The 27256-nt window shown below is 35.6% G+C and overlaps 1 protein-coding gene across 1 annotated transcript in view; it reads right to left on the bottom strand.

Annotated features, from left to right (window-relative positions):
• The window catches only part of sowah (ankyrin repeat domain family member sosondowah), a 219580-nt gene that overhangs the window by 64791 nt on the left and 127533 nt on the right, over nt 1–27256 (bottom strand). Inside the window, exons 7-8 of the mRNA XM_089098935.1 lie at nt 26154–26165; nt 14269–14358 (exon numbers count right to left, since the gene is read on the bottom strand). Of these exons, the coding sequence (XP_088955061.1) occupies nt 14269–14358; nt 26154–26165 (102 nt within the window). The remainder of the gene's footprint in view (nt 1–14268; nt 14359–26153; nt 26166–27256) is intronic.

Here is a 27256-nt window from a genome sequence, read left to right as displayed (position 1 = left end):
GGTCGAGGCAAAAAATGTTGATTGAGTAAATACCAGCAAATATTATAAGTTATGCCTTTTCTACGCTCTTTTTTTTGCTGATGAATATGAAGCTAAATGTTTAAAGTCAAAAGAATTGTTTGGGGTTTAAAGCTTTAAGAGAGTGAGGTTGGGGGAGAGGTTCAGCACGCAGGTGTATACTAAACTTAGCATATGGCAAAATATTTGCAGCCTCGCGCCTTTGACGGACCCGAGACTGGGTCCAGGTAAAGTCCAGTATGCCTGGAACCTTAGTATTGTGAAAGTGAGTAAGAATGAGGAAGGGAAGTTGAGACGCATATTTGGCAGCAATAAAAAAACAAAAAAAACATTCTGTCAAAGAGCTTTCCTTAGCTGAGACGAAACACTTGTGGTGACGAACTGTAAGTAAAGAGGGAACCGGCTCAATAGTAACCAAAACTCTAAAAAAAAGAATTTTTATACCAGTAGATACATCAAGAGAATCGGATTTTCATGCTGATTTCAAATATTTAAGTTTCATCAAGTTTAGCTTAACCCAGCAAAAGTTACGAGCCTAAAAAAATTTGTCTTATTTCCGAAAAAAGGGGAAAACTCCCCCTAAAAGTGATAGAATCTTAATGAAAATCAAACCGTCATATTCACCGTATAAGAGAACCCTACTGTAGAGGTTTCAAGCTCCTACCTGCAAAAATGTGGAATTTTGCCTAATTTGCCAGAAGAAAGATCACGGATGCGTGTTTTTTTTTTTTTTTTTTTTTTTTTTTTTTTGTTTTTTTTTCAGGGGTGATCGTATCGATCCGGTGGTCATAAAATATCGCAAGAGGGTTCATTCGAACGGAAATTAAAAGTTCTAGTGCCCTTTTTAAGTGACCAAAAAAGTTGGAGGGCAACTAGGCCCCCTCCCTAGCTCATTTTTTTTCCCGAAGTCACCCGGCAAAAATTTTGAGATAGCTACTTTGTTCATCATAGTCGAAAACTTAATAAATATGTCTTTGAGGATGACTTAATCCCCCACAGTCCCTGGGGGAAGGGCTCCAAGTTATGAACTTTGCCCATTGTTTACATATAGTATTTGTTACTTGGAAGTATGCAGACGTTTTCAGGAGGGATTTCTTCTGGTGGGGAGGGGGGCATAGGAGAAGGATACATGGGAGGATCTTTCCATGGAGGATATTGTCATGGGGGAAGGGACATTTCTATGACGGGGGCCGCCGGATTTCCAAGCATTATATAAAACAACGATCAGAAATTAAATACAAAAAACAAGTTTTTTCAACTGAAAGTAAGGAGCAACATTAAAACTTAAAACGAACAAAAAGTATTACGTATATGAAAGGGGTTGTCCCCTCCCTAGTCAATACTTAGCTCCTTACGCTAAAGTTTTTTTTAGTACTTTGAAAAGAGCTATTTATTCCAATTAAACGGATTTAGTGATTTAGGGGCCATTATTAAAGAATTGGAACAAAATCTGAACTTTAGCGTAAAGAGTGAGGTATTTACTAGGAAGAGAACCCCTCATTTACGTAATAAAAAAATACGAATATAGAAGTTCGTTACGTAAGTTATTTGGTAAGTTACGTCAGATCAAAATCGAGAAACCCATTTAGCCAAAAACAGTAAAATTAATATGCAAATTTTATCTTAATTATTCATGTACGGTGAACCAAAATCAAAGCTGCATTAATTTAAAAACGTTCAGAAATTAAATAAAAAAAAACGAGTTTTTTTTTAACTGAAAGTAAGGAGCGACATTAAAACTTAAAACGAACAGAAATTATTCCGTATATGGAAGGGGCTATCTCCTCCTCAACGACTTGCTCTTTACGCTAAAGTTTTTTATTATTTTAACAAATAGAATTGTGAGAAAGAGTCAAACTTTAGCGTAAAGAGCAAGGCGTTGAGGAGGGGACAGCCCCTTCCATATACGGAATAATTTCTGTTCGTTTTAAGTTTTAATGTCGCTCCTTACTTTCAGTTATAAAAACTTGTTTGCTTCAGGACTCATTTTGCCTGACTAAGAATTGCAAATGCTGGCCAACGGTCTTTGCATTTGTATAAAAACTTCGGCATGACTTGTGAAAACAATCCCCCATAACAGCCGTCACATCGGTTCGTTTTCGGTTTTTACTTGATTCGTTTATGCTTCTCGCTCCTACGTCAATCACGACAATTTTCTCGTCCGCTTCCAGTATTTATTTCTTACAAATTAAACAAATCATCATTCTAGACTAGTATTCCACCCCATAAAATGACAAAACGAGTCAATTGAAGCGAAAGGAAAACCAAACTAATTTTTAAATTTTCAGGTATTGTTCTATTTGAATAAAAAATTTAAATTATCACTTAGACACCACTTTTGCAGTTTACATAACAACTTGAGCGATTCTGTGAAAAATTTCAGGAATTATTCTAGTTTCAATTGACCAAATCAGATTTTTTGTTAAAACCCTAAAAAATACTACATTTTATATAACTATATGTACAGGCTTTTTATAATGTTAAAAATCCTATTTGATCCTCGTATGCAAGATCATTTGCTACTACAGTGTCGAACAAAAAATGTAGGAACTCGTAGACAATGACGATTTTCGAAAAGTCAGACTTTTATCTATCTCAAATTTACCCAGAGACTACCTCACCCTCTCCATCCTCAATCCAAGTTGCTGTAATGTTCTGATGCATGTAGGTATGTTAAATCAAACCCCTAAACCACTTCCTAACTTCGGAATTGTGTTTTCAGGACGGCATTCTTTCAGAAGCAACGCTATATTATACGTTGTCTTTTGGTAGACCTTCTGGAGGCCTCGCGTGCATTGTTAAAAATAACCTGAGATTGCTCTCTCCAGTGTGTTTTCACAGTGATAAATTCATCCTTGAGGTTCGGTTCGGTAATGCTGTACTGATAAAAGTGAATCTCTCGTCTAACAAAAAAACTATTTCCACTTTAAACGCGTATGTGAAAGCCTCGGTAAATCTTAAGGCTATTCTTTCGTCTGTTGTATCGACTGGTTATGATTTCATAGTGATTGGTGACTTCAACACAGATATTACAAGTCAGTCAGTTAGATCCGATATAGTCCTTGATGCTTTTTCTGCTCATAAAATGGTCAAAAAAGTGTTGATTATTCATATATTCACCAATCTGGAAGTATGTCTAATATTGACCATGTAGTTTCCTCGCCAAGTATTAATGTATCGACTGTTCTTGTTCATGAAGACGATCGTGATATTGACCACCTCCTGATTTCGTTCTCTGCTTATCTAGTCGCTTCCCATTTTACTAGACCATTTACACAAAGTTCTAAGTGCTTTTACAGGAATAACTGGAGTAGAGCTAATTTTGCACTTTATATTACTACGTTGCCCGCGTTATTGGGTTCTATAAAAGTTCCTTGCCATTTGCTTCAAGTTACTGACCGTTTCTCAAATGATAAGCAGTCTCTAAATGAATATTATGATAAAATAAGTTGGTGCTTAAAACAAGCAGAGGCGACTGCTGTTCCTCTAGAAAAGATTAAAGTTAAAACTATAAAACCAGAATGGGTTTTGGACCCAGATTTAAAAGTTGTAAAGAATAAAGCTAAGTTTTGGCTACGAATATGGGTGTCTTGTGGTCGGCCAAATCGAGGAGTTGTATTCGTTCTGAAGCAAAGTACCAAGCGTACTAATAAAAAACGTTTACGGCAGTCTAGGGTATCTGGTTTTGGTCTTCCTGCGTCGAGAAAGGAGTGGTCTCATATTCTGAATTCGGAAAAGCTTAGTAGTGATTTTTCTGAAAGTCCTATATCAGTTCATACTTGAGTGTCGTATTATAATGATATTTTCGGCAAGGTGAACCGGGAAGTTGAAAAGCTTTTTAGTAACCTTCTTGAGTCGTGTTTGCCTAATCATATTTCTCAGAGCAATGTATTACCAGTTTATACTATTGATATTGGTCAAGCTATTAAAAACATGCAATCTAGCTCTGTTGATCAAGACGGAATTTCTTCTTATCATCTAAAAGTAGCTTCCCCAACTTTAATAGATCACCTTCAGCTACTGTTTCAGATTTGTTTATCTACTTCTATGGTTCCCGACAGTTTTCTCTGTGGCACAGTCATCTCGGTTTTGAAGCGTGGAAAAACTTCGTCAGAGTGTAGTTCTTATCGACCAATCACTGTTTCATGTAATCTCAGCAAAATTTTTGAATATATTCTCCTCCCTTTCAATTCAGAAAATGTTAATTTCGGTGAAAACCAATTTGGCTTTCAAAAAAGACTGGGATGTCAGCACAACCTTCATATTCTAGCTTCCCTCCTGTTTCAATCTGTTAATAATAAATCTCCCCTTCAGATCTGTCCTCTTGCTCTTTTAAAAGCCTTCGATAGTATAGTCCACTCACATGCACTCTATTCCTTTTTTTCGAACAATATTAACCTTTCTATTGTTGTATTGTTACGGTACTGGTATTCTAACTCTTTTATTTGGCTTAGTTTCTGATTCAAAGGTGTTTCTTCGGCGTGGGGGTCCGTCAAGTTTGTTTGCTTTCTCCAACTATTTTTAAGTTATGTATTGCTCCTATCCTTTCATCCTTGCCTTCGACTTTCATTTCCGATGGAATTGACGTCTCGTATCTTGCTTATGCGGACGATATTCTCCTTGTCAGTCGTTCTAGGTCTGGGCTCTCACATGCTGTCAGCTGGATCTCATACCAATTCAGATGGATTGGGCTTATGTTGAACGTTGATAAGTGCGAATATATTTCATTTAAGTCGAGTGCGAGTCTCCCTCTTAGCTTTGGTTTTTTCTCCATTCCCTCTGTATCTCTTCTTTTCGGTGGCTTGGTCTTCGCATTAATAATAATCTCAAACACGTTGGGTTCTGACAGTTTCTAATGCAAAAAAAAATCAGATAGGATATTAAAAAATTGCTGCAAATAGAGGGATTTACAATAGAACAGCGCTTGGGAAATTATATTCTTCATTTTGTGATCATTCTATTCTTTTTTTATTTGGTTTTCTTCCAATTCTGAAGCCTAAAGATCTGAATTCTATCCGGACTTATTATTTTAAATTTTCTCGGTCCTTTTGTGCCTCACTCCGTGGTTCCGCAACCGGCATCTAATATCGCGATTCGGCCTCCCTGATTTATCGGAAAAAGTGACTGTGCTCGCGGGAAAGCTGTCATTGTCTGCAGGTCTTACTGCACACCACAATTTACATTGTTTTATGTAAATAATTGTTAAGTGTGCAAGTTTGCTTTTTTGTTGTTTTTGCTTTTTTTTGTTCTTGATGCAATCCGCTTCTTTTTTATAGTGGGTAATATTGAAATTATCATTATTATATAGTAAAGGTCATACGGCTCCAATGTTTAATTATTTATTATAATTATTTTTTTTTCAGAGGCACTTCGTATGGAAGGGGTCGTCACATAAACTTCGGAGGGGACTCATTCGATTGGAAATCGAGAGTTCTAGTGCCCTTTTTAAGGGTCAAAAGTGATTGGAAGGCAACTAAACCTCTTCCACGACCACCATTTCCCCAAATACATCCAATCAAAATTTTGAGATAGCCATTTTGTCAACGTAGTCGATTTCCTGGTATAAATCATGTTTTTAAGGAGGACACTCCCCCCACAGCCCCCAGGGCAAGGGTTGCAAGTTATACCCTAGAGGCATATAAGGTTTTTATAGAAAGCTTTGTTGTAGAAACTTCAAAAAGGACTCATTTGATTGGAAATTCAAAGCGCAAGTGCCCTTTTTAATGGCCAATAGTGATTGGAGGGCAAGTAATCCCCCTCTCACGCTCACCTTTTCCCCAAACATAGCCAATTAAAATTTTGAGATAGCTCTTACGTTCAACGTAGTTGTAAATTCTGGAAAGTTTGTCTTTGAGAATGACAACCCTCCCCCCCCCCCACAGCTCTGAGGGTAGGGGGTGTAAGTTATGCCCTGGGGCCATATAAAGTTTTTCTAGAAAGCTTTGCAGTAGAAACTTCAAAAAGGGCTCATTCGATTGGAAATTTAAATGTCTAGTGCCCTTTTTAATAGTCGAAAGTAATTGGAAGGCAACTAACACCCCTTCCACGCTACCATTTCCCCAAACACAAAAACACATCCAATCAAAATTTTGAAATAAACATTTTGTTCAACGTAGTTGAAAGTTCTGGAAATTATATCTTTGAGCAGGACACTCTTCCCACAGTCTTCAGGGCAAGGGTTAAAAGTTATGCCCTAGGGTCATATATGATTCTTATGGAACATGGAAGGAAGTCTCGTATAAACTTCAGAGGGTTTGTTTGATTGGAAATTGAAAATTCTAGCTCACTTTTTAAGTGCCAAAAGATATCGGAGGGTAACCAACCCCCCTTGCCCCACGCCCTTTTTCTCAAATGCATCCGATAAAAATTTTGAGATAGCCATTTGTTAAAAATAGTTCAAAAATCATATAACAAAAACTCCCGTGTCGATAAAAACCCACAGGGCCCGGGGGTAGGCGTTGTAAGTTATGCCCTGGGGGCATATATGGTCCTTATGGAGGGGATGTTCGTATAAACTTCCAAAAGGGCTCATTTTATTGGAAATTGAAAGTTCTAGTTTACTTTTTAAGACTCAAAAGGGATTGAAGGGAACCTAGTCCCCCCCCCCTTCACGCCCTTTTTTCCTCAAACCCATCTGATAAGAACTTTTAAATATCCATTTTTTTTAAATAGTTCAAAGACCATATAAAAAAAACAGGGTCGACACAGCCCCCCCTCCAGGGCCCGAGGGCAGGTGTCGTAAGTTATGCTCTGGGGGGAATATATGGTTCTTATGGAAGGGATGCTCGTAAACACTTCAGACAGGGTTCATTTGATTCGACATTGAAAGTTCTAGTTCAGTTTTTGAGAGTCAAAAGAGATTGGAGGGCAACTAGCCCCCTCCCCCACGCCTCTTTTTTCGAAAATGCATCCGATAAAAATTTTGAGATAACCATTAAGTTAAAAATTGTTCAAAAGTCAGATAACAAAAACTCACGTGTCGACACAACCCTCCATGGTCCGGAACAGGCGTTGCAAGTTATGCCCTGGGGCATATATGGTTCTTATGAAAGGGATGTTCGTATAAACTTCAGAGAGGGCTCATTTGATTGGAAATTGAAAGTTCAAGCTCACTTTTTAATAGTCAAAAGAGATCGGAGGGCAACTAGCCCCTCCCCCACGACTTCTTTTTCCAAACCCATCTGATTTAAATTTTGAAATCGAGATTTTGTTAAAAATATTTCAAAGGTCGGATAAGAAAAACTTCGGTGTCAATACAACCCCCCAGAGCCCAGGGGAAGGCGTTCTAAGTTATGCCCTAAAGGCATGATTAGTTCTTATGAAAAAGATGCTCTTATAAACTTCATTGAGGGCTCATTTGATTGGAAATCGAAAGTTCTAGTTCACTTTTTAAGCGTCAAAAGATATCGGAGGATAACCAACCCCCTCCCCACGCCCCTTTTTCCTAAATGCATCCGATAAAATTTTTGAGATAGCTATTTTGTTAAAAATAGTTCAAAGATCATATAACAAAAACTCAGGTCTCGACAGAACCCCCCAGGGTCCGGGAGCAGGCGTTGTAAGTTGTACCCTGGGGGCATATATGGTTTTTATGGAAGAGATGCAAGTATAAACTTCAAAGAGGGCTCATTTGATTGAAAATAGAAAATTCTAGTTCACTTTTTAAGAGTCAAACGGGATTGGAGGGCACCTAGCCCCCCCCCCTCCTTTTTCCTCAAACCAATCCGAAAAGGACTTTGACATAGCCATTTTATTAAATAGTTCAAAGACCATGTAACGAAAACTCCGTGGTCGATACAGCCCCACAGGGCCCGAGGGCAGGCGTCGTAAGTTATGTCCTGGGGGAAAATATTGATCATATGGAAGGGATGCTCGTGAAAACTTCAGAGAGGGCTCATTCGATTGGAAATTAAAAGTTCAAGATCAGTTTTTGAGGTTCAAAAGAGATAGGAGGGCAACTAGCCCCCTTCCCTCTCACACCCCTTTTTCTCCAAATGCCTCTGATAAAAAAATTTTGAGATGGTCATAAAGTTAAAAATTGTTCAAAGGTCACATAACAAAAACTCAGGTGTCGATACAATCCCCAGGGCCCGGGGGCAGGTGTTGTAAGTTATGCCCTGGGGCATATATGGTTCTTATGAAAGGGATGCTCGTATAAACTTCAGAGGGCTCACTGGATTGGAAATTGAAAGTTCGAGTTCACTTTTTAATAGTCAAAAAATATCGGAGGGCAACTACCCCCCCCCCCCCCCACGCCTTCTTTTTCCGAACCCATCTGATGAAAATTTTGAGATAGATATTTTACTAAAAATACTTCAAAGGTCGGATAACAAAAACTTCGGTGTCAATACAACCCCCCACGGCTGGGGAAAGCGTTCTAAGTTATGCCCTAAAGGCAAGTATGGCTCTTACGAAAAGGGATGCTTGTATAAACTTCATGGAAAGCTCATTTGATTGGAAATTGAAAGTTCTAGTTCACTTTTTAAGATTCAAGAAATTTAAGGGCAACTAGCCCCCCCCCCACGCCCTTTTTCACCAACCCCATCCGCTACAGATTTTGAGATAAACAGTTTTTTGACAATTGTCCCAGAATTAGATAACAAAAACTCCGGTTTCAACATAACCCCCAGGGCCCGAGGGGTAGGCGTTTTAAGTATTGTCCTGGGAGCGTATATGGTTCTTATGAAAGGGATGCTCGTATAAACTTGAGAAGTGGCTCATTTGATTGGAAATTGAAAGTTCTAGTTCACTTTTTAGGAGCCAAAAGACATCCGAGGGCAACTAGCCCCCCCAAACAATGACGCAGTAGGTTTTAGCATTTTACAGTGAGAGAAGGAGGCGATATCCAAACTCTTGTCTGCAGTGATTTTTGTTCGTTTCAAGCTTGATTTGTATATTCAATTTAAATTCGTTTTAAGATTTATTTATTCATTTACACTAATATCTATTGTTTGCATTGATTGTTTATTTAATTTCCGTTCGTTTTAAGTTTCATTTATACTTCAATAGGAAAATCTTTTTTTTCGTTTTTAGCTTGATTTTCATATTCAATCTAAGCATTACTTGCTTTAAGATATATTTAAGTTTAAGATTAAGTTTAAAATGGCCTTTACTTTTTGAAAAACTTATTTTTTGGAAAGTTTTTTTTTTAATTAATACATTAAAAAAATTCACCCTCAACATCAACCTAAAAAAAACTCGAATTTGTGAAAGAACTAGAACGGCAAACTTCTCGGATTTGGAATCAGATAAGCAACGACTTTGAGACAACAGATATCGGTTGATAGAGCAAAGAGTGTAACTCTAAACTCTAAAAAAGGGAATTTTCATACCAGTATATATATCGAATGAATGGGCTTATTATTCTATGATTCCAAATTTATAAGTTTTATTAAGTTTAGTCTTACCCATCAGAAGTTATGGGTCTAAGAGGTTTTGTCTGATTTCCAAAAAAGAGGGCAAGGCCCCCTTGAAGCCATATAATTTCACTGAAAATCATGCAATCAGATTCAGTGTATCAAAGAACTCTACTGTGATGGTTTCAAGCTCATACCTACAAAAATGTAGAATTTTGTAATTTTTGGCAGAAGAAAAATCACGATTGCGTGTTTATTTGTTTTTTGTTTCCAGGGGTGATCGTATCGACCCAGTGGGCCTAGAACGTCAAAAGAGGGCTCATTCTAACAAAGATGAAAAGCTCTAGTGCCCTTTTTAAGTGACCCAAAAGATTGGAGGGCAACTAGGCCCTTTCCTACGCCACTTTTTTTCCAAAATCGTCCGAAAAAAAATTTTGAGAAAGCATTTTATGCTCAGCATAGTTGAAAGGCCCAATTACTATGTCTTTGGAGATAAAATGATCCCCTACAGCCCCTAGGGAAAGGTTTTTAAGCAATGAGATTTGCCGATTGTTTCATTTGTTACTGGGAAGAATGCATACATTTTTCGGGTGGGGGATGGGAGGACAAATTTTCTTCTGTGAAAATTTTTAATGGAGAGGGAAGTTTCCAGGGGATGGACTTTTCATGAGAAATTTTACACTGGCCGAATTTGCCAGAATTCCTATATGAAATTTCTTTTTTATTTCTTGCTTTCTCTTTACCGATTCAATTTTACGCGTGGAGATGTTAAGGGTAATTGTCCGAGTTGAATTTTTGCCTGGATTGAATTATCCAGAGGATATTTCTATGAGGAAGAGGGTTTTCCCGTGGAGGTGGAGCCAGGTATCCGGGCCTTATTTAAAAAACGATTTAAAAAAAAACAACTTTTTGCAACTGAAAGTAAGAAGCAACATTAATCCTTACTTTCAGTTGAAAAAACTTGTTTTATTTAGAGACAAGCATTTTTCTAAAGGCAATGGAGAAAGCATATCAATTAAAGTAAAAGTATATAAAAATGAATAAAGTATGTAATTACAAAAATACCCAAAGCAACAGCCTACTTGAAAAAACATAAGGTATTAGCTTCCAGCATTCCGTTCTGTTGAGCAATGCTGAAGCGTTGGACGGATATTTTTTAACAATATCGACAGTTTTGAACTTGGTTATCAAACACCAAAATATTTAATACCTTGAGACTCAGTGTTTATAAAAAAGAAACGCATTATCAAAGTAGTTTGTCTAAAGTAAAACATTAAAACTAAGATTAAGAAAATCAAATAAAAAATTTTAATTCAATATTTTTAATTTAATTTTCAATACCATAAGCCAGTATATTTGACACCTTTATGCTTCATAACTGTAAAATAATAAATCTTTTTCAAAGTGACAACTGGATAAATACAATCACTCCTAGAAAAAAATGACAATAAAACACCAAAAACGTATCCGTTCATGGGAAAAATACAGAAATTCTTAGCATTCCGTTCAGGGGAAGAATTTTTTATTATAGTGGCTTCATATATCAGCTCATGGGTAACTTGCAATGCAAGCAAAGATTGACGTCAAATTTTTACCGAAATTGCCCCTTATTAAGTTGTTTTCCTTGTGTTTTCTATAATTAAAGATACTTTCTTGTGTACTGATAACTGCACTAATTACGAATAAACAAATACATATTTAGGATCCCCATAAAGAGTGGAATCTTTGATTGAATGTTATCAATAGTTAGGCTATTATACTTTCGTAATTAACAAGGATCGCTATTTATTTAGCATTCATTACTATGAAGATTTTTATTTATTTTTTTCTTTTTTTTTTTTTTGCTCCAACCAAGTCATATAGAGAAAATATTTTTGGAAAACTGGAATAGGGTTACTCGGGCGAAAATTAGAACTTATATTTTCCTTATTAAGGATCAAAATCTATTCGCAGGCAGCTAACAATGGGGCAACACACATTTTTTCCATCGTTTTTCCCTATTCTGCTCTCTTTCCTTTAGTTTCCTTATAATTAATTATAGTCCCAAATTTCCAGGGAACATGCCCCCTCCCCTGTAGGTAAGCACTTGGGCTAAGATTATCTTCAAAGATTCCAACAGGGCAAAAAATTGTACATATTAGCATAAAGACTAGCACACGCACATGCATTAATACATAATACGCAGTAATGTCGGTATTATGTTTTACACCAAGTATCTTTACTGAGGATGTACTAATTAAAATTCCTAAGGTGGATAAAGAAAAGAATTCTTATGTATACACGCAGACATAATTTGAGTCCTGGATAAAAGTGAAAACATAAAAAAAAGCGACAGTCAACAATATGAATAAAACATGGCAACCACATTGCTCTGCTCATTTTAAGGTTCTGACAATATGGGATATGACAATGTAGCTCGCTGAGCGAAATTCGTGTCAAATGCAAAATGCTTGTCAAATGATGATTTGATATATGAGTATTGCAATATGATAATTATAGTATTGTACGGTGTGCACTGCAACTAAGTTACCTCATTTAGAGACAGTTTGGATTTATTGCTTCTATTGTAAAATACATTCAAGACGAAAGATCGATTATCGAATGCAAAATCAAAGATGGGGATTTGAAATAGATAAATACAGGGAAAACAGAAGGGATCCCTCCACAGAGGTGGTTTTGGGGGAGGAACAGAGTGGGCTCTTGCCCCGGGCGCAGAAATTTTAGGTGGCGCAAAATTTCAAACAAATAATATAGCAGTAATAATTATGTTGTATTTTTTAATTTTATCAATAAAGTAGAGGGCGCAGTTAACAAACGAAAATAATTAATAAAATCAGAACAATTTAATAATTATAATAATTTAATTAAAGTAATTAATTAATTTAAATAATAAATTAAAAAACAAACTATTAACTAATAAATTGAAAATGATTTTGCTAATAAATGAAAATTTTATTAAAATTTGGCCTGGAAATTTTGTGCGAGACTAAGGGGGCACTAGTCAAGATTACGTCCCGGGCGTAAGAGAGGCCAGAACCATCACTGTCCCTCCATAGGAATAAAAATGAGGAAAAACTTCCATCCTATCTCACAGCTCAACCTGAGCTGTCTCCATAGTAAATATGGGTGATTATAATTGTCCTATAAAAGTGATCCTTTTCCTCTTCACTTCTTTTTTATTTAATATTAATTTTTTTGAGGTTTGTCTTTCTATTTTGCTTTGTACACTTGTCTCTCTTTTTTGTTCTTTTGCACTGAAGACAGCTGAACGGAAGTCTTGGTAGAAATACTTACATTTCCACTGACTCTGAATTATCTCGTTTCTCCCATTGTCCCACATTTCCTCGTATAGATGCATGCGGCGAGGGCGTAGGGGCTGCCCCTCCCCAAAATCCTACAATTTTCTTGAATTCATGGGTATTTTTTGTTCAAATTTTTTTCTTTATTATCATTAATTTTGGCCGGCCGAAAATTTTTCTTTTTATTAATGGACCCAAAATCCTGCAAAATGTGCCTGTTAACTCTTATTACCCTGGATAATATATCTAGTTTTGTTGAAGCAGTTCATCAACTTTTTCTTTTAATTTATTTATTATTAACGTCATTCACGTACACAGGAGTTTACTTAGGTTGGGAGCCAACATAAAAGGAAGGGGCCAGCTAAAAAAGCGATTTATATAGCAAACAAGAAATTACATTAGAAATTATAACGATCTCGATATTTCGGGGAGGGGGACTAATTAAAAAAAACTTCCCGCTTAGTTCAAAACTTTCCGGTTGCATTCGTTGAAATGATTTAATGAGGAGTGTCCTCAATGCACGTATATCGGTATTTGGCACGGAGGTCCTAAAGGACCCTCTCGTGAATTATGACTTTAAATACCCAGCTGTATTTTACTTCTTAGACACCAACATGCGATACAATACAGATCCTGTAAAGTTATATATGCAAAATAAACGAAAGAAAATGCCAAGAACTTGATTAATTTTTTTTCTCTTAACGGGAAACTCACCCACTTGATATTTAAATCGTGAATAGCAAATCCCCCCAAAAAACTATGTGTTAAACTACATATTCATTTTGTTCTATTATTTTATATACGTATGGGAGAGGATTATTTTTCATTGTTTATGTGGTAAAAGGAAAATCCTGAAGCCTACTTTCAGAACGTACGAATAAAAATTCAATAAGCTTATTATATAGTCTTAATTAAGCTCATCAATTTTTCGCCAAAAAGGAAAATAATGAACTCTTCTTTCAAAATTTTATTCTACAGCATAATCTTAATCGAAGGATAAAGGGTTAACAAGCTTAGCGATGTAGTTATAATAGAACTAGGTTAATTCTTGAAAATCCAGTATTTCTTACAGTTGCCCTTTCAAAGAGAAGGACAAAACCCATTTCCTTCGAAAAGGCCTCAGGAAATCATATGCACGACCGTTGCATGGAATGAACCTCAAACTCTTGGATTATTTCGGGTACCCGTCTGACTGTCCGTATTTCAAACAGTAAGCTGTACGCTGCGCTAAAGAAAGGACTCGTTCTGTCGAAGAAAGATGACATATTGCCAAATATCGTCCTTGTCGGCCCACCATCTAGGGCCAGACGAGAAGTAGGTCGTCCCCGAATGGGGTGGGAAGACGTCGTAAGGGAAATTGGACCTTCTTGGGAGGAGTTGAAGAGGATGGCCAACTCCTCCCCTTCTTGGATAGCCTATAACCATTAAATTATTTATTTGAAATATAGCAGCTCTAAAATTTCTTTGCCCGGGGCAAGTGACCTGACCTGAGTCATCGTTGAAACTCAGCACAGCTGAGGTTTTTTTTTTATTAAATCTATTCATCTAGAAAGTACATACAGATAAATAAACAAAAAAATTGTATAAAAAAATACCGATCTAGCGTTGACGTCAACTGAGTGTGTCCCAGCCAAAAGTTTGACCAAATTCGGGTTGCCATGTTTTGCAGCCCAATGCAAACCAGTCTAGAAATGAAATCCATGTTAGAATTTTTTCCAGAATTGTACCAGTGGAGGTTCTAGCCTCTATTGTTTCCGAGGCAAAATCTTGATTAGCGCCCCTCCCCGTCTCTCACAACATTTTCAGGCCACATTTAACAATATTTTCATTTATTAACCAAATTGTTTTCAATTTATGAATTAATTAATAATTTATTTTTGATTATTTTTTATATTATTTAAATCATTTAATTGTCATTATTTATTTATCATTATAAAATACATTTTATTTTAATAAAATTTCAAATATTACAAAACGATTATAGTCGTTAGATTATTTATTTGCGCCCCTAAAATTTCTGCACCCGGGGCAAGTGCCCCGTCTGTCTCCGCCTAAAACCGCCTCTGAATTGTACGCTTTTTTTATTTTTCTTTTGAAATGCAGATTTGACCGAGGGCTTTATTAAGGTGTTTCCGTGAAGCACTTGAATGACTCAACTTTATATTCTCAATGATTAGGATATCTATCTAATCGAATCAGTACATCAGCACCTAATAAGCGTTGGTACGAGAAAATGACAAAAAAGGTCCTACAATAGAACAAAAGATAATTTTTATCTATAGGAGATATTTATCTAAAGAACTTACAGAAATGTTTCATTCGAGAAAAAAATATAACAGCAATTGCAAAATATAGTAGTTATAATGCAACGAATGAACAATTTGCAGATATGCAATAGCACCAATTCAGGGGGAGAGAAACTGCCCCCCACCACAAATTTTAAAAAATACCTTGTTAGTTCTATTTCATGGTGACTGAGAGACAAAACATAAAAACCACAAAAGAAAAAAGCAATTAAAAAGTTTGATTTGGTATAAATTATTTTTAAGGATCAATCGAGGGGGCCCCGACTTTCAAAAACCACGTACATCAAGTGCCAAGTGGGGCGGAAATTTGCCAAGAGTGGCGGAAACTTTGCCAAGCATGACGGAACAGTGTAGCACACATGGCATTCTGAGATTTACACCAGGTAACGGAACGTGGACGCTCCTTTGGGGGTTGATCTAATCAATCCCTCAATATAATGAGAAGGAACATGTATCTGATCTTTTTTTTTTATTAGGTTTTAATAAAACAAGGCTTTGGAGAAATAACTACTTTGTGTCGTTTTCCTCTTTCACTGACAAAAAAAAAAAATACCTTTGTTGTTATTTTTTATTTTGTTTCTTCATTTTCTGCCCCCTTCTCTCATATAGATGTTGGTGGACTGGAGCCAGGGCCGTACCAAGTATTTTTTTTCGGGGGGGGGGGGTCATTTTGTCCGGGGGAAGGGGTTTACAAAAAAAATCATAAAACACATCAAAAATGTGTTTTATGCATTTTTATTATGTTTTTACGAGTTGGAAAATTCCCGGGGACGGTCAAACTTCCTAATCCCTCCCCTGAATACGGCCTTGACTTGGACGACTGCATATATAATAATTTGTTCATACTCGTTCTGCAGTAATTACAATTCCATTGTCCTCGGTTGACAATATTACCGCTCTTTACTTTAATAAAAAAAAAAAATTAGATCTAGTCGCAGCCACCAGCAACTCCAGAAACGACTTATTGATCACCAAGATTATATTGATACAATTCTCAAAATCAGAAACTTTTACAAGCACAATCAGAATCACTAAGGATCCCCGCAGGTCTTATGCTAACGAAAAGCAAACAAATCCAAATGCTTTCCCCCCATAGGGGAACAAAAGTTACTACACTATAAACTCAGGACATAATTGGTCTTCTAACGAGTCTAATTAGCAACAGTTATTTGGGATTCGATGTCAATTAGACGCGGAAAAATCTAAATGTGCAGCACGCTATTGGGGGTCATGTTCTTGTCAATTTATGGCCGAATCACTTACGCCGGTAACAAACCATGGCCATAGGTGGCCTCCTTTGTCGGTTAATAAGAAAAACAAACACCGATATAGAATAAATTCTGATTACTCATTTCATTTTGAATTGCAAACGATGAGTTAGAATCACCCATGTGGAATTCAATGTCAGGTATTTAATCAACTGTTGTTTTAACCATGAATTTCGGGTATATTCTTCCTCCAAGTTTGGTATAATTATTTTAAAGTAGAAACGCAGATAAATTAATTAGACATTCTTTAAAATGGAGATGCTTTTATTGCCATTGAGTGGCGAACGTATATTAAGTGCTACCGTTGCATTATGCGGACACCGCTATACACTGTATCAAGGAAACGCGAGATGAAACCCGCCAAACGGGTTATTTGGGAGAGACTGCTCTACAGAAATAGAATACAAGGCTTTGGTTTAAGTGCGTATATCATATCCATACTTATTTTTTCTGGGGTTTAGGGGGAGGAAGGTACCTTGGTTATGTTAGGTTAGGTTACGTATTTAATATATGCTATGCTTTACGCCCATCCCCTCTAATGTGCAAATATATAGCCCAAATTTGTTTCTAAACTGTTATATATTCATCTTATTCTATTTTATTTCATTAGCATTAACCAAACTTGACTTCTTTTGCGGTGCCCGCATAATGCACCAGTACCTATTTAGTTAGTACCAATTTGGGACATTCGACGCAACAAGATTTTCTTTTTCTTCTTAAAATAATACGAAAATGAACCAAATTTTATTTATAACTTTTTTTTAGCATATTTGAAGTTAATAATGAAATTTTACATGTACTTTAGTCCTATATTTAGTATTTTCTTTATGCTTCATTATTTTATTTTGCTCGAAATAAGGTACGCATACAAGAATTTATGTTGGTATGCAGGCAAAAAGGAGCTCAGCTAAAAAGATCAAAAAAAAAAGTTTTGGAACGATGGAAAGGATTTTTTCCCCAGGTAATATTTAAGATAAATGACGTAACCGCATTTGAGATGATAATACGATTTACGGGATGGGCGCCTGCAGAAGGGGAAATGGCTTTGGCAGAAGGCCCTGGAAAACAAGGAGACACTCAAAAACGTATAAAAATAGTAATCTGAGAAATATTCCCATCTAAATCATGATAAAAAACAAACTCCATGTAGCAATTGCCCTAGGTAATTTCTTGGAGGGACTCATGATTTGCGGTGATTTAGCTTGAAATAGACAGGAGCCGAAGTGTACCCACCCCCACCCCGCAGGAAATACCCCCTGCGACTGGTCTCTAATCACTTTCGACGTATAAAAAAGGACCAGAACTCTCAATTTTGATCTAATGAGCACCCTCCGAAGTTTCTGCGACCATGAAGTGGAAGTGGGGATGAGGAAGGGACAGTACTCCTCCTATACGGAATTAATTCTGTTCATTGTGGGGTTAATGTTACTCTTTACTTTCATAATAACAGCGTAGATCAGAAATCAATAGGGGTTAAAAATAAATTTTACATTTTTATGCAATTTTAAAGTTTTTTATATCCCCCCCCCCCAAAAAAAAAGTCCTGGATACGGCACTGGAGATTATATATCGGTTTCTACCTCCACCCTCCCCTCGTCTCTGACTTAGAACTAATTCTGTATTTACACTGAAGGCTCAATGAGAGTAGCGATGTTTTGGCACTGAAATGCACCCTTTGAGGCATCTCCATCCCTCCCTAACTACAAAAGAATCAGAGAACCCCATTGTGGAGGTTCAAAGCCCTTATATGCATCAACCAGCCGCGGAGGGGGGGTGTATTTTCCTTAGTGGAGTGTTTTCCACGGACAGGTATTTTCCGTAGTGGGGTATTTTCCACGAGGAGGGGGGGTATTTTCCGGGGATGCAGTTTCTAAACCAAAATGTTCTAACTTTCCCTGAGCATTCAGGAAAATATAGATGAGGGTTGGGGTTATAAATTAATAAATTAATTTAATAGGTGTTGCAGAGTTATAGCTCCCTTCTGATTGCCGAGAAACGTTTCTTTGGAACATGAAACATTATATTTACATGCTCACGTCTCTGTGTGTGGGTGGAGGGGCATCTTGAGCGTCGTCGAGGGATTCCCCAGAAGGGGGAGGCAGGTGTTACTAGGATAGTACATTTTATCAGCGATTATGTTTATTTTTATATATTAAAAGAACGGACTTTTTAGGGTCGTTCCAAAGATTTATTTTTCTTATATTTTTGTATATATTCTTATATTTCATTTATATTTTATATAAATCTTACCTATATTTTTATATTTATATATTTTTCTTATATTCTTTCGATCGCTTTATCCACTGGTTACGCTACTACATAAAAGAAATTAAATGGCAAAAAATTGTGTTAATCCTCTGGCAATTTTTTACGTTTCCAATCCAGGACGCTACTAACCAATTTATAAGTATTAATGCTTACAATTTAACAACAAACAGAGGGGATTAAGGGTGTGGTAACCACTATCATATCTTGGATAGGCCTTGCCATGATTTGAAAACGATCAGTAACTTAAAAAAAATGTTCCCAATGAAAGTAAGAAGTAACATTAAAACTTAAAATTAACATTATTCCACATATGATTCTTTAAATTAAAATTTAAATTAAATAATATATTTATTTAAATAAATTAAATTAAACAATTAATTAAATGATATTTATTATTAATAAATGAAATTATATAATTTAAATTAAAATTATTCCACATATGAGAGGGCTGACCCTTCCTGAACTCTCCACCCTTCGCTAAAAATTTTTTAGTGGTTAAAATACTTCTTATTCCAATTCACCAGTTTGTTCAGTCCTTCTTGAAGGTTTGGACAAAAAGTCGAATTTCAGCGTAAACAGCAGGGGTTTAGGAGGGGGCAGCATTGCTCATATATGAAACAATATCTGTTTGTCTTAAGCTTTAATGTTATTCCTTACTTTCATTTGAAAAAAACTTGTTTTCTTTTCATTTGATTTTTCAAAGACAAGCTTAAGTTTCCTTTCAAATGATTAAATTATTATCTTAATAATGTGTAAATTGATTTCAATTTATTTAATTTATTTTAATTTAAGTTAAATTTCAATAAGTTTAGTTTAATTTTAGAGTAATTTAACTAGTTAATTTTTTATTTTATTTAATTGATGGTCTATTAATGTTTAAAAAATTAAAGCAGCCAAAACTATTATGTCTTTTACATCAGGCGTGACATTGTGGCACTTTTTTTTATTTCTCAAAAATGTTAAACTTTTCATGGCACCACTGTATTGAGCTAATCATAATACCATCATTTACTTAGAACCAATAATTTTTCATTCAAGAGCAAAACTGACAAACATTTCATCAGAAAATCAAAACATGTCAACAATATTCATCCATTAACACCGTCTAATTTCCTACCACAAAATTCTTCAGAAAGCCCAAAAATAATTCATCCCTACTCTCTTTAATATTTCATTCTATGTTTACACTTTTATGTTAGACATGCATGAAATATTATTATCTAGCCTGTCTATAATCCCTATCAACTTAGGGTAATTGCTTGATTGATGTTATGAAAATAGGCCTATAAAAAGGGGGCCTCTAAAAGAGTAATGAAAACCATAATAAAAAGTAGGCGTGAATCGTTTACTTACATACTAATTTGATGGAATGTCCCAATTTGTCCAATTAAGTTAAGTAAAAGAGGGTTGACGAAGTGCACAGAGGGTGTAACAAAAACATGAAAAAAGAAACAACACATAAGATAGGGTACATAATATACAGTTACAGGTTAAAAAATAATGGCCCTTCTTTCATGTTATCTAAGGCAGGCTCCAAGACCGCATCTAGGATTTTTTTTCGGTGGGGGGGGGGGGTATACAAAACTTTAAAAAACACATCGAAAATTTGTTTATATGTATTTTGCTACTTTTTTACGAATAGGACAAAAATTTCGTGGGCTGGCGGGTTCAAACCCTGTAAACATCTCCCCTAAATACGGCCTTGGCACGCAGGTACGCAATTTTTTTCGGGGAGGGGCCAATAATTTAGAACAAAATTTTTGGCTAATCTGAATAAAAGGTACATAAACATTCTGAAAAATATAAGATTCAGAAGAGAAGACCGAGTTCCAGAACCCTCCCCCCTCCGTAAGTCCCTGACTTAAGACCTTTAACATGAATATCTCCCTTTTTAAAAGCTGCTTGAGTTATTTCTAGTGACTGAAAATTGCGATAATACCTTCAGAAAATTAAACCAATGGGATAAAAGCACACTTTTAACATGGAAGTTTAGGACAGTAATCCCTCTTTTTCTCTTCAACTAAATCTTATTTTCTCACTAACAGAAATATTTGATTGACCAAAAATCCAAAACATATTTTTTTATAGTATTCCCTAATAGTATCTACTAACAGTGGCGTAATTTCGTACACACCCTGAAGGGGAGGAGTTGGAGCTGATATTCTTAAGTCAAGTGAAAATGACAGTGACAAATAAGAAGTGAGCTATATAGACCACAAAGGCAAACGTATACTTAAGAAAACTGATCAGTTTCTGTGGATGCTTGAATTATGCAGGCCTATCTTAGTTTTGACAAGATTTTTTAAGACGCTAAATTTGGTAAGGGGGCAACTGCCCCCCTGCTCCATAGCCAAATATTTCCTGTCTATCGAGTAGTTTATGTTGCGGAATATAACGCATTTTGAATTTCCAAAGCCGAAACGCACCCAGTAGATCAAGTCAAACTATATCGACCTCCGGATCAACATGAATCAATTTCAGATATTTCGGCAAGGACGTCCACCAAGCCGTCCTCAGCGCTTAACCTGAGACCCTCATTTTCTTGGTTGTTTTTTAATTTTTATTTTCTCATGTTTTTTTTAAACGTCATGTATAGCCAGCATGGCCTGAGAACGTATTTAAGTCAATTCTGAGAAAGTGTTTGACACGCCCTTAATTTTAGACTAAAAGGTTTATAGTTATTAGAAAACTTTAGTAATTTAGGAATTTATAGTTAAACATTAAAGGAACATAGTATAGTATGTATTTATTAGGGATTCAACATAAGACGTTCTCTGTCAAGTTGCAAAGTCAAGAGACTGCAAACCATTTTTTCTAGATAAGGGACATAGCACAGCAAGAAATTCGCATTACGCTTTTGTCATAGTGTTCATGAGATTGCAAAAAAAGATGTAAATATTGATGATGCGACACTTCCTCAGATCAATAGCTTTGGACCAGTGAAAAAAAGTTTTCCGAGTTTCCATCTTTTCTAAAAAAAAACCTTACATTTTTTACTCTGAACAGTCAATCCTTAAAACTACTCTTTATAGTTGGAAGTAGTCCAGCCAAGAAAATTACGCAAGCGCTACTTTACTGGCACTCTATTGTTTTTTTGTCGTTTTTTTACCAGCAAATAAAACTATAGTCTGGCTTGAGCATAATCCTGCCCAGATATCATCACAGTAACAACAAAAATCTACTCTATCATGTATTGGGCAACAAAGTATCAATTTGTTTGCTAAAAAAAGAAAAAAATATGCAAAGGTGAATTAAGAATACATAAATAAACAATTTACGCTTAAATGAACAACATATCCATTTGTTATATACCCGACTTTCTCCTAAGCATTATATTGAATAATTCGTTTTTACAATTCCTGTTCATTGTCATTTAGATACGCCTTCAAACATACATCTTTCAATATTTGTGGGTTGCTCCAAATATTCTATCCCAATAAGCCCACTTACTAACTGACTTTCCCAAAGAACAGGGTTGATTAGAGTTAACTGAATTGCGTAGCTTTCGTCGCTCCGAGGGCTTTACTTCTGAATCCCGAGTTTGTATTAGGCCTCTGAAACCGTCAAAAGCTATGCCCTAGGCGGATTTAGGTACACCTTCAAACATATATTCTATCTCAATAAGCCACTCACTGACCGACAATCCAGAATAGGAGAGTTTGTCAGAGTTAACTCGATTGCGGAACTTTCATTATTCCAAGGGCTTTAACTCTGAACTCCCGAGTTAGTATTAGGCTTCTGAAACCGTCAAAAGCCATGCCCTAGGCGTATTTAGGCACATCTTCAAACATACATCTTTCAATACCCTTGGGTTGCTCCAAATATTCTATCTCAATAAGCCACTCAATGACCGACAATCCAGAATAGGAGAGTTAGTCAGAGATAACTCGATTGCGGATCTTTCATTGTTCCATGGGCTTAAACTCTAGATTCCCGAGTTAGTGTTAGGCTTCTGAAACCGTCGAAGGTACTGCCCTAGCCACACCTGTCACTTGTCGTTAATACAGCAAAGATTTATGAAGGATATGAATTTTTCCTTGATTTTAACACCACACACATGCAAAAACGAAGAAAATCGCAAATGGCAAGAAAATTTGAAAACCTAGAATAATACTTCTCAATTATTACCTATTAATAACTATGTCTTTGTATTTCCTAAAAATCCCGTCTTACACTGCTATATAATCCCCACAGTAGACAGAATATACCAGTAAGCTTATCGCAGATCATTTCTGGTCTTCGTTCTCGTTGCGAACAAAAAGCTCCTCCCACTTATTTCTGCATTAGTGGGGATAATGGTTAGTCTGTTTCCGATTGTTTCAATGCACTTTGATGGAAACAGACTAACCATCATCCCCGCTAATCTGACTTCGCCTATGTTTATATCTGCAAAACCGTTCTCCGGAGCACTCGCACCCCGGTCCGGGTTTTTATAATGGGTGAGATAGAGAATGATCATACTGGATTATATATGAACTGTGATAATCCCGGACAACTGCTATTCTAACCTTCCATCCTTTTTCATTTCAAAAAATTGTTCCTCAGATCCCATACTCTTCGTGGTCAATAACAAATTTTATGCACGAAAGTTGAACTTAGTTCAACCCAAAAAATTACGAAAGGGACAAAGGGACACATAATCGGTGCGATACTCATGCGTAATTTTGATTTTATCCACAAGTGTCACTATAATATGTTCTGGGCATTACCCAGTATTAAGGCCGTACCCAAGGAGAGGGGGGGCGTTTCCGCCCCCCCCCGAAAAAATCCTGGATACGGCCCTGCTCAGAGTAGCTCAAAATGGACTATCAAACGCATACTTTAGTTGGCGCCAGGATATCTTGGGTTGCGGGTGGGGGTGGGGAGGACTACACTTCTTCCTTGGAAGTAACTTCCCAGATCAAGGCTACTTATTCAGCTATAAGTTGATCTTTGACTTTGCTTGGAACATTTTAACTCTCAGATAAATGGCGATCCTGTTTGAGATTATGTTTTCGGTATCTTTTTTTTAATTATTATAACACACTATTATATATAGTTACTATATCATTATTATCATACTATATTACCCCCCCCACACACACACCCTCGTATCTCAAGGTTATTATAATTTCTCAATAGCTTCCTACTTTACTCGTATTATTCTTCTGTTTTGGTGTTTTCTGAAATCCCCCCCCCCTCGGACCATAAATCTCTGCGTGTGTACCCTGCTGAAAAAATTTAAATCTTATATGAATTTTGATGTAAAGGCTCATAAGAAGGGGTAGGGGAGCCTGTGCTCTCAACGGGAAAAACCTTGATTTTATTTTGTATTTTCTCTCAATTTCTTATACGTCAAGTATTTTGCAGAATGTTTGTATATTTATCCAGCCTTCTCATATATAAACTCCAGTAAACGCAACTGGTGAAAAATAATGTATTTACGTATTGTGTAATTTTCTGTTTCCAAAACTAAGGTAAAACCAAATGTTCACAAGAAAATTTTTCATTCGGGCATTTTGTTTTTTCATTCTATTTATTTATTGTTTAATATATATATACATATATATATATATATATATATATATATATATATATATATATATATATATATATATATATATATATATATATATATATATATATATATATATATATGTATATATATATATATATATATATATATATATATATATATATATATATATATATATATATATATATATGTATATATATATATGTATATATGTATATATATATATATATATATATATATATATATATATATATATATATATATATATATATATATATATATATATATATATATATATATATATATATATATATATATATTCTGGTAGAAGGCAGAAATTTTTATTTTTGTTTTTTGTTGCGTCCATGTTGCCATCACGTATAGCCATAAGTCTTGGAACATAGCTAATTACTTTTCTAGTTCGGCCATAGAGTAGATAAGTATTATCTAGAGATACTATCGATTCGTAAGATAAGTCAAAAGCAACATTTTATTCTTATCCTCATCAAATATGGCAGTAATCATCTCAGGTTCAGGTTCTTTTTATTTAAAAACTAAATACAACTACAAAAACGATGTGCCCGGCTGAGAGTCTAAACGTTTAGTGTCCGTTTCTTGTGGAGTCTGAAGTCTGAACGAACCGAAACACCAATTAACTATTGCGTAACTTCTGGAACTGTAGACCTGAAATGCAATAGTTAAATACACAGTTCCTGTATTGGAAGTAGGAATCCACCTTGTTTTTTTTCTTCATTCTTCAGCCAAGTTTTATTATATAGAAGTGTAAGTGTATCTAACAACCCAGACACGGTCATTGACTTTATTCTTTTCATCATCAAAGATGGCAGTAATCCTCAAATCTGAGAATATATCTTCTGGAGCAAGAAATGATCTTACACACCATTCTGCCACTAACCTATTGCATAACAAATGGAATTGTTGACATGAAATGGGGTTCTTGAATAAACACTATTCTGTATTGGAAGTCAGAATCCATCTCGTATTCCCCCTGCGTTTCTCAGCACTGTTCTATCATATATATGGGTATCTAACAACCCAGTCACGGCCAGTGACTTTATTCTTGTCCTCATCAAAGATGGTTGTAACACACAAACGGTGAGCCCGTATTTTGTAGAGTCTGAGTGAACTTAAACCACATTCTGCCACTAAACAAGTGGATAACTACTGGAATTGTTGACCGGAGATTCAACAGTTTGAAAATCGTAGTTTCCTGTATTAAAAGCTGGAAACTACCTCGTTTCCCCCCTTCTTTTTTCACCGAAGTTTTATGATATTTGAACATATTGCTATCAAGCCACCCCGTTACGCTCAATAACCTTATTCTTACTTTCGTTAAAAATGGCAGTAATCCTCGAAAGGTAAGTCCCTGTATCTTGCTGGGACTGAACGAACTTAAGCACTATATTGCCACTCACCTATTGCGCAACTTCAGGAATTCTTGACCTGAAATGCAATAGTTAAATATGCAGTTCCTGCATTGGAAGAAGGAACCCAGCTTGTTTTTTTTCCTTCTTTTTTCAGCAAAGTTTTATTGTATATAAGTATATGTGTATCTAACCACCCAAGACTCAAGAACACGCTACAGAACCGCAGACAGACACAGGTAACATTGACAATTATATCATATTTACACTGGTTATAGATGAGTTATTTGTATGAGTTGTTAACACGACAGCGCCATGTATTGTGGCGTGACAACACTGATAGAACAAATGCAAAAGCATCATAGCCTACAAAATTTCAAAACGAAACAAGTGAATACTTACACCCTATTCAAGAGCCAAGCCAATGAAATTCAAACAGTGAAGGAAACCGCCAATTATCATCAGCACCAGACATGAAAAACAAAAGGGTATGAAATTGACTTAAATAAATAATAATAGAAAATAACAGTTAAATAGACTTGGGTAAATTTGTCTTCCATAACTTGAAAGTTTCGCATAATTATCGAGTAAATTAAATACCACTAAATTATGTTCTAAATAAGGGAAAACATGGTTAGCCTTGAGGGGAGATTATAACTGGCTCATTCCTTGCCGAAAGGGCAAATTATAAAAGCATATTCAACACAGAAATTAGATAAAAATATTATTCCGTCTTACCGTAATACAGTCCTGAAGAACACAGCCAAACATGAAAAGAAAGAAAAAAAATTAGACAAATTAATTTTTTACAGTCAAACTTAAGTAAAACATTTAATTACACCTTTTAATGAAAAGAATGGCATGCATTCTAATTAGGATGTTGTATGTGACAAAACGGGGTCGCAAAAAATTATATAATTAACGTTTGCGAATTATGATGATCTATGATTATTTTTAATGTAGATTTCCACAATGACTGTGCAAAACAAGAATTTGATCTATATTTACAGTATTATTTTGATGGGGATGGTAAATCACATTTCTAGAAGAAGGACATATTGCCAAGCATCGAAAGGCAGACATCTACATCTTTTAACATTTCAAACTCAAGTAAAACATTTGATCACATTCACTTTTAACAAAACGAATTATGTACATTATGATGTTGTAAGCGACTAGACCAGATTGAAAAAAATATATATAATTAAATAAAAAAAATTGTAATTGATTCATAATTATCTACGAGTTTAATCGAAATTTCTGCTATTATTATTATTATTTATTGGAAAACCCGTCATACAAAAAAGTAAAAGACGGAGCAATAAGCAAAAAAAAAAGAACAATGCACATAAACTTATGAGTTATACATGTGGTTTCTAGGGACGAACGCTGGAGCTAAGATCTAAATCAGCTCTTAGAACAAATTACACGAAACAAGAAAGAAAAACTCAATTATACACTGCTCTGTAGGTACGCGACATAATTCTTTTTTTTAGGCTCCTAAACACTGAATAAACATAAATAATATGAACATCATTGCATCAAGCCACAATTGGTAAAAAAAATAACCCAAATAATCATCAGTGAATTAAATAAGATATACAGTAGATAATCATATCAACTAGTGTAAATATGACAAGAAACGGTAAAAACAATTAAACGACCTAACCGACATGGCTGAGCATAGCAAACAACTATACAAGATTAGTTCAATGGGATTGTACATGATCTGGGGGATGACGAGGAGTCTACTTAGCCGAATCCAGGGAGGGGGACGTTACCTGATTTGAACCCCCGTCCCGAAATTTTCTCCAACTCATGAAAAAGTAATAAAATCTATA

This window comes from Artemia sp. Qi Xiang Cuo, chromosome 13 (genome assembly GCF_049724085.1).
Source record: "Artemia sp. Qi Xiang Cuo chromosome 13, ASM4972408v1, whole genome shotgun sequence".
Lineage (NCBI taxonomy): Eukaryota > Metazoa > Arthropoda > Branchiopoda > Anostraca > Artemiidae > Artemia > Artemia sp. Qi Xiang Cuo.
This window is presented reverse-complemented; position numbering and strand designations above follow the sequence as displayed.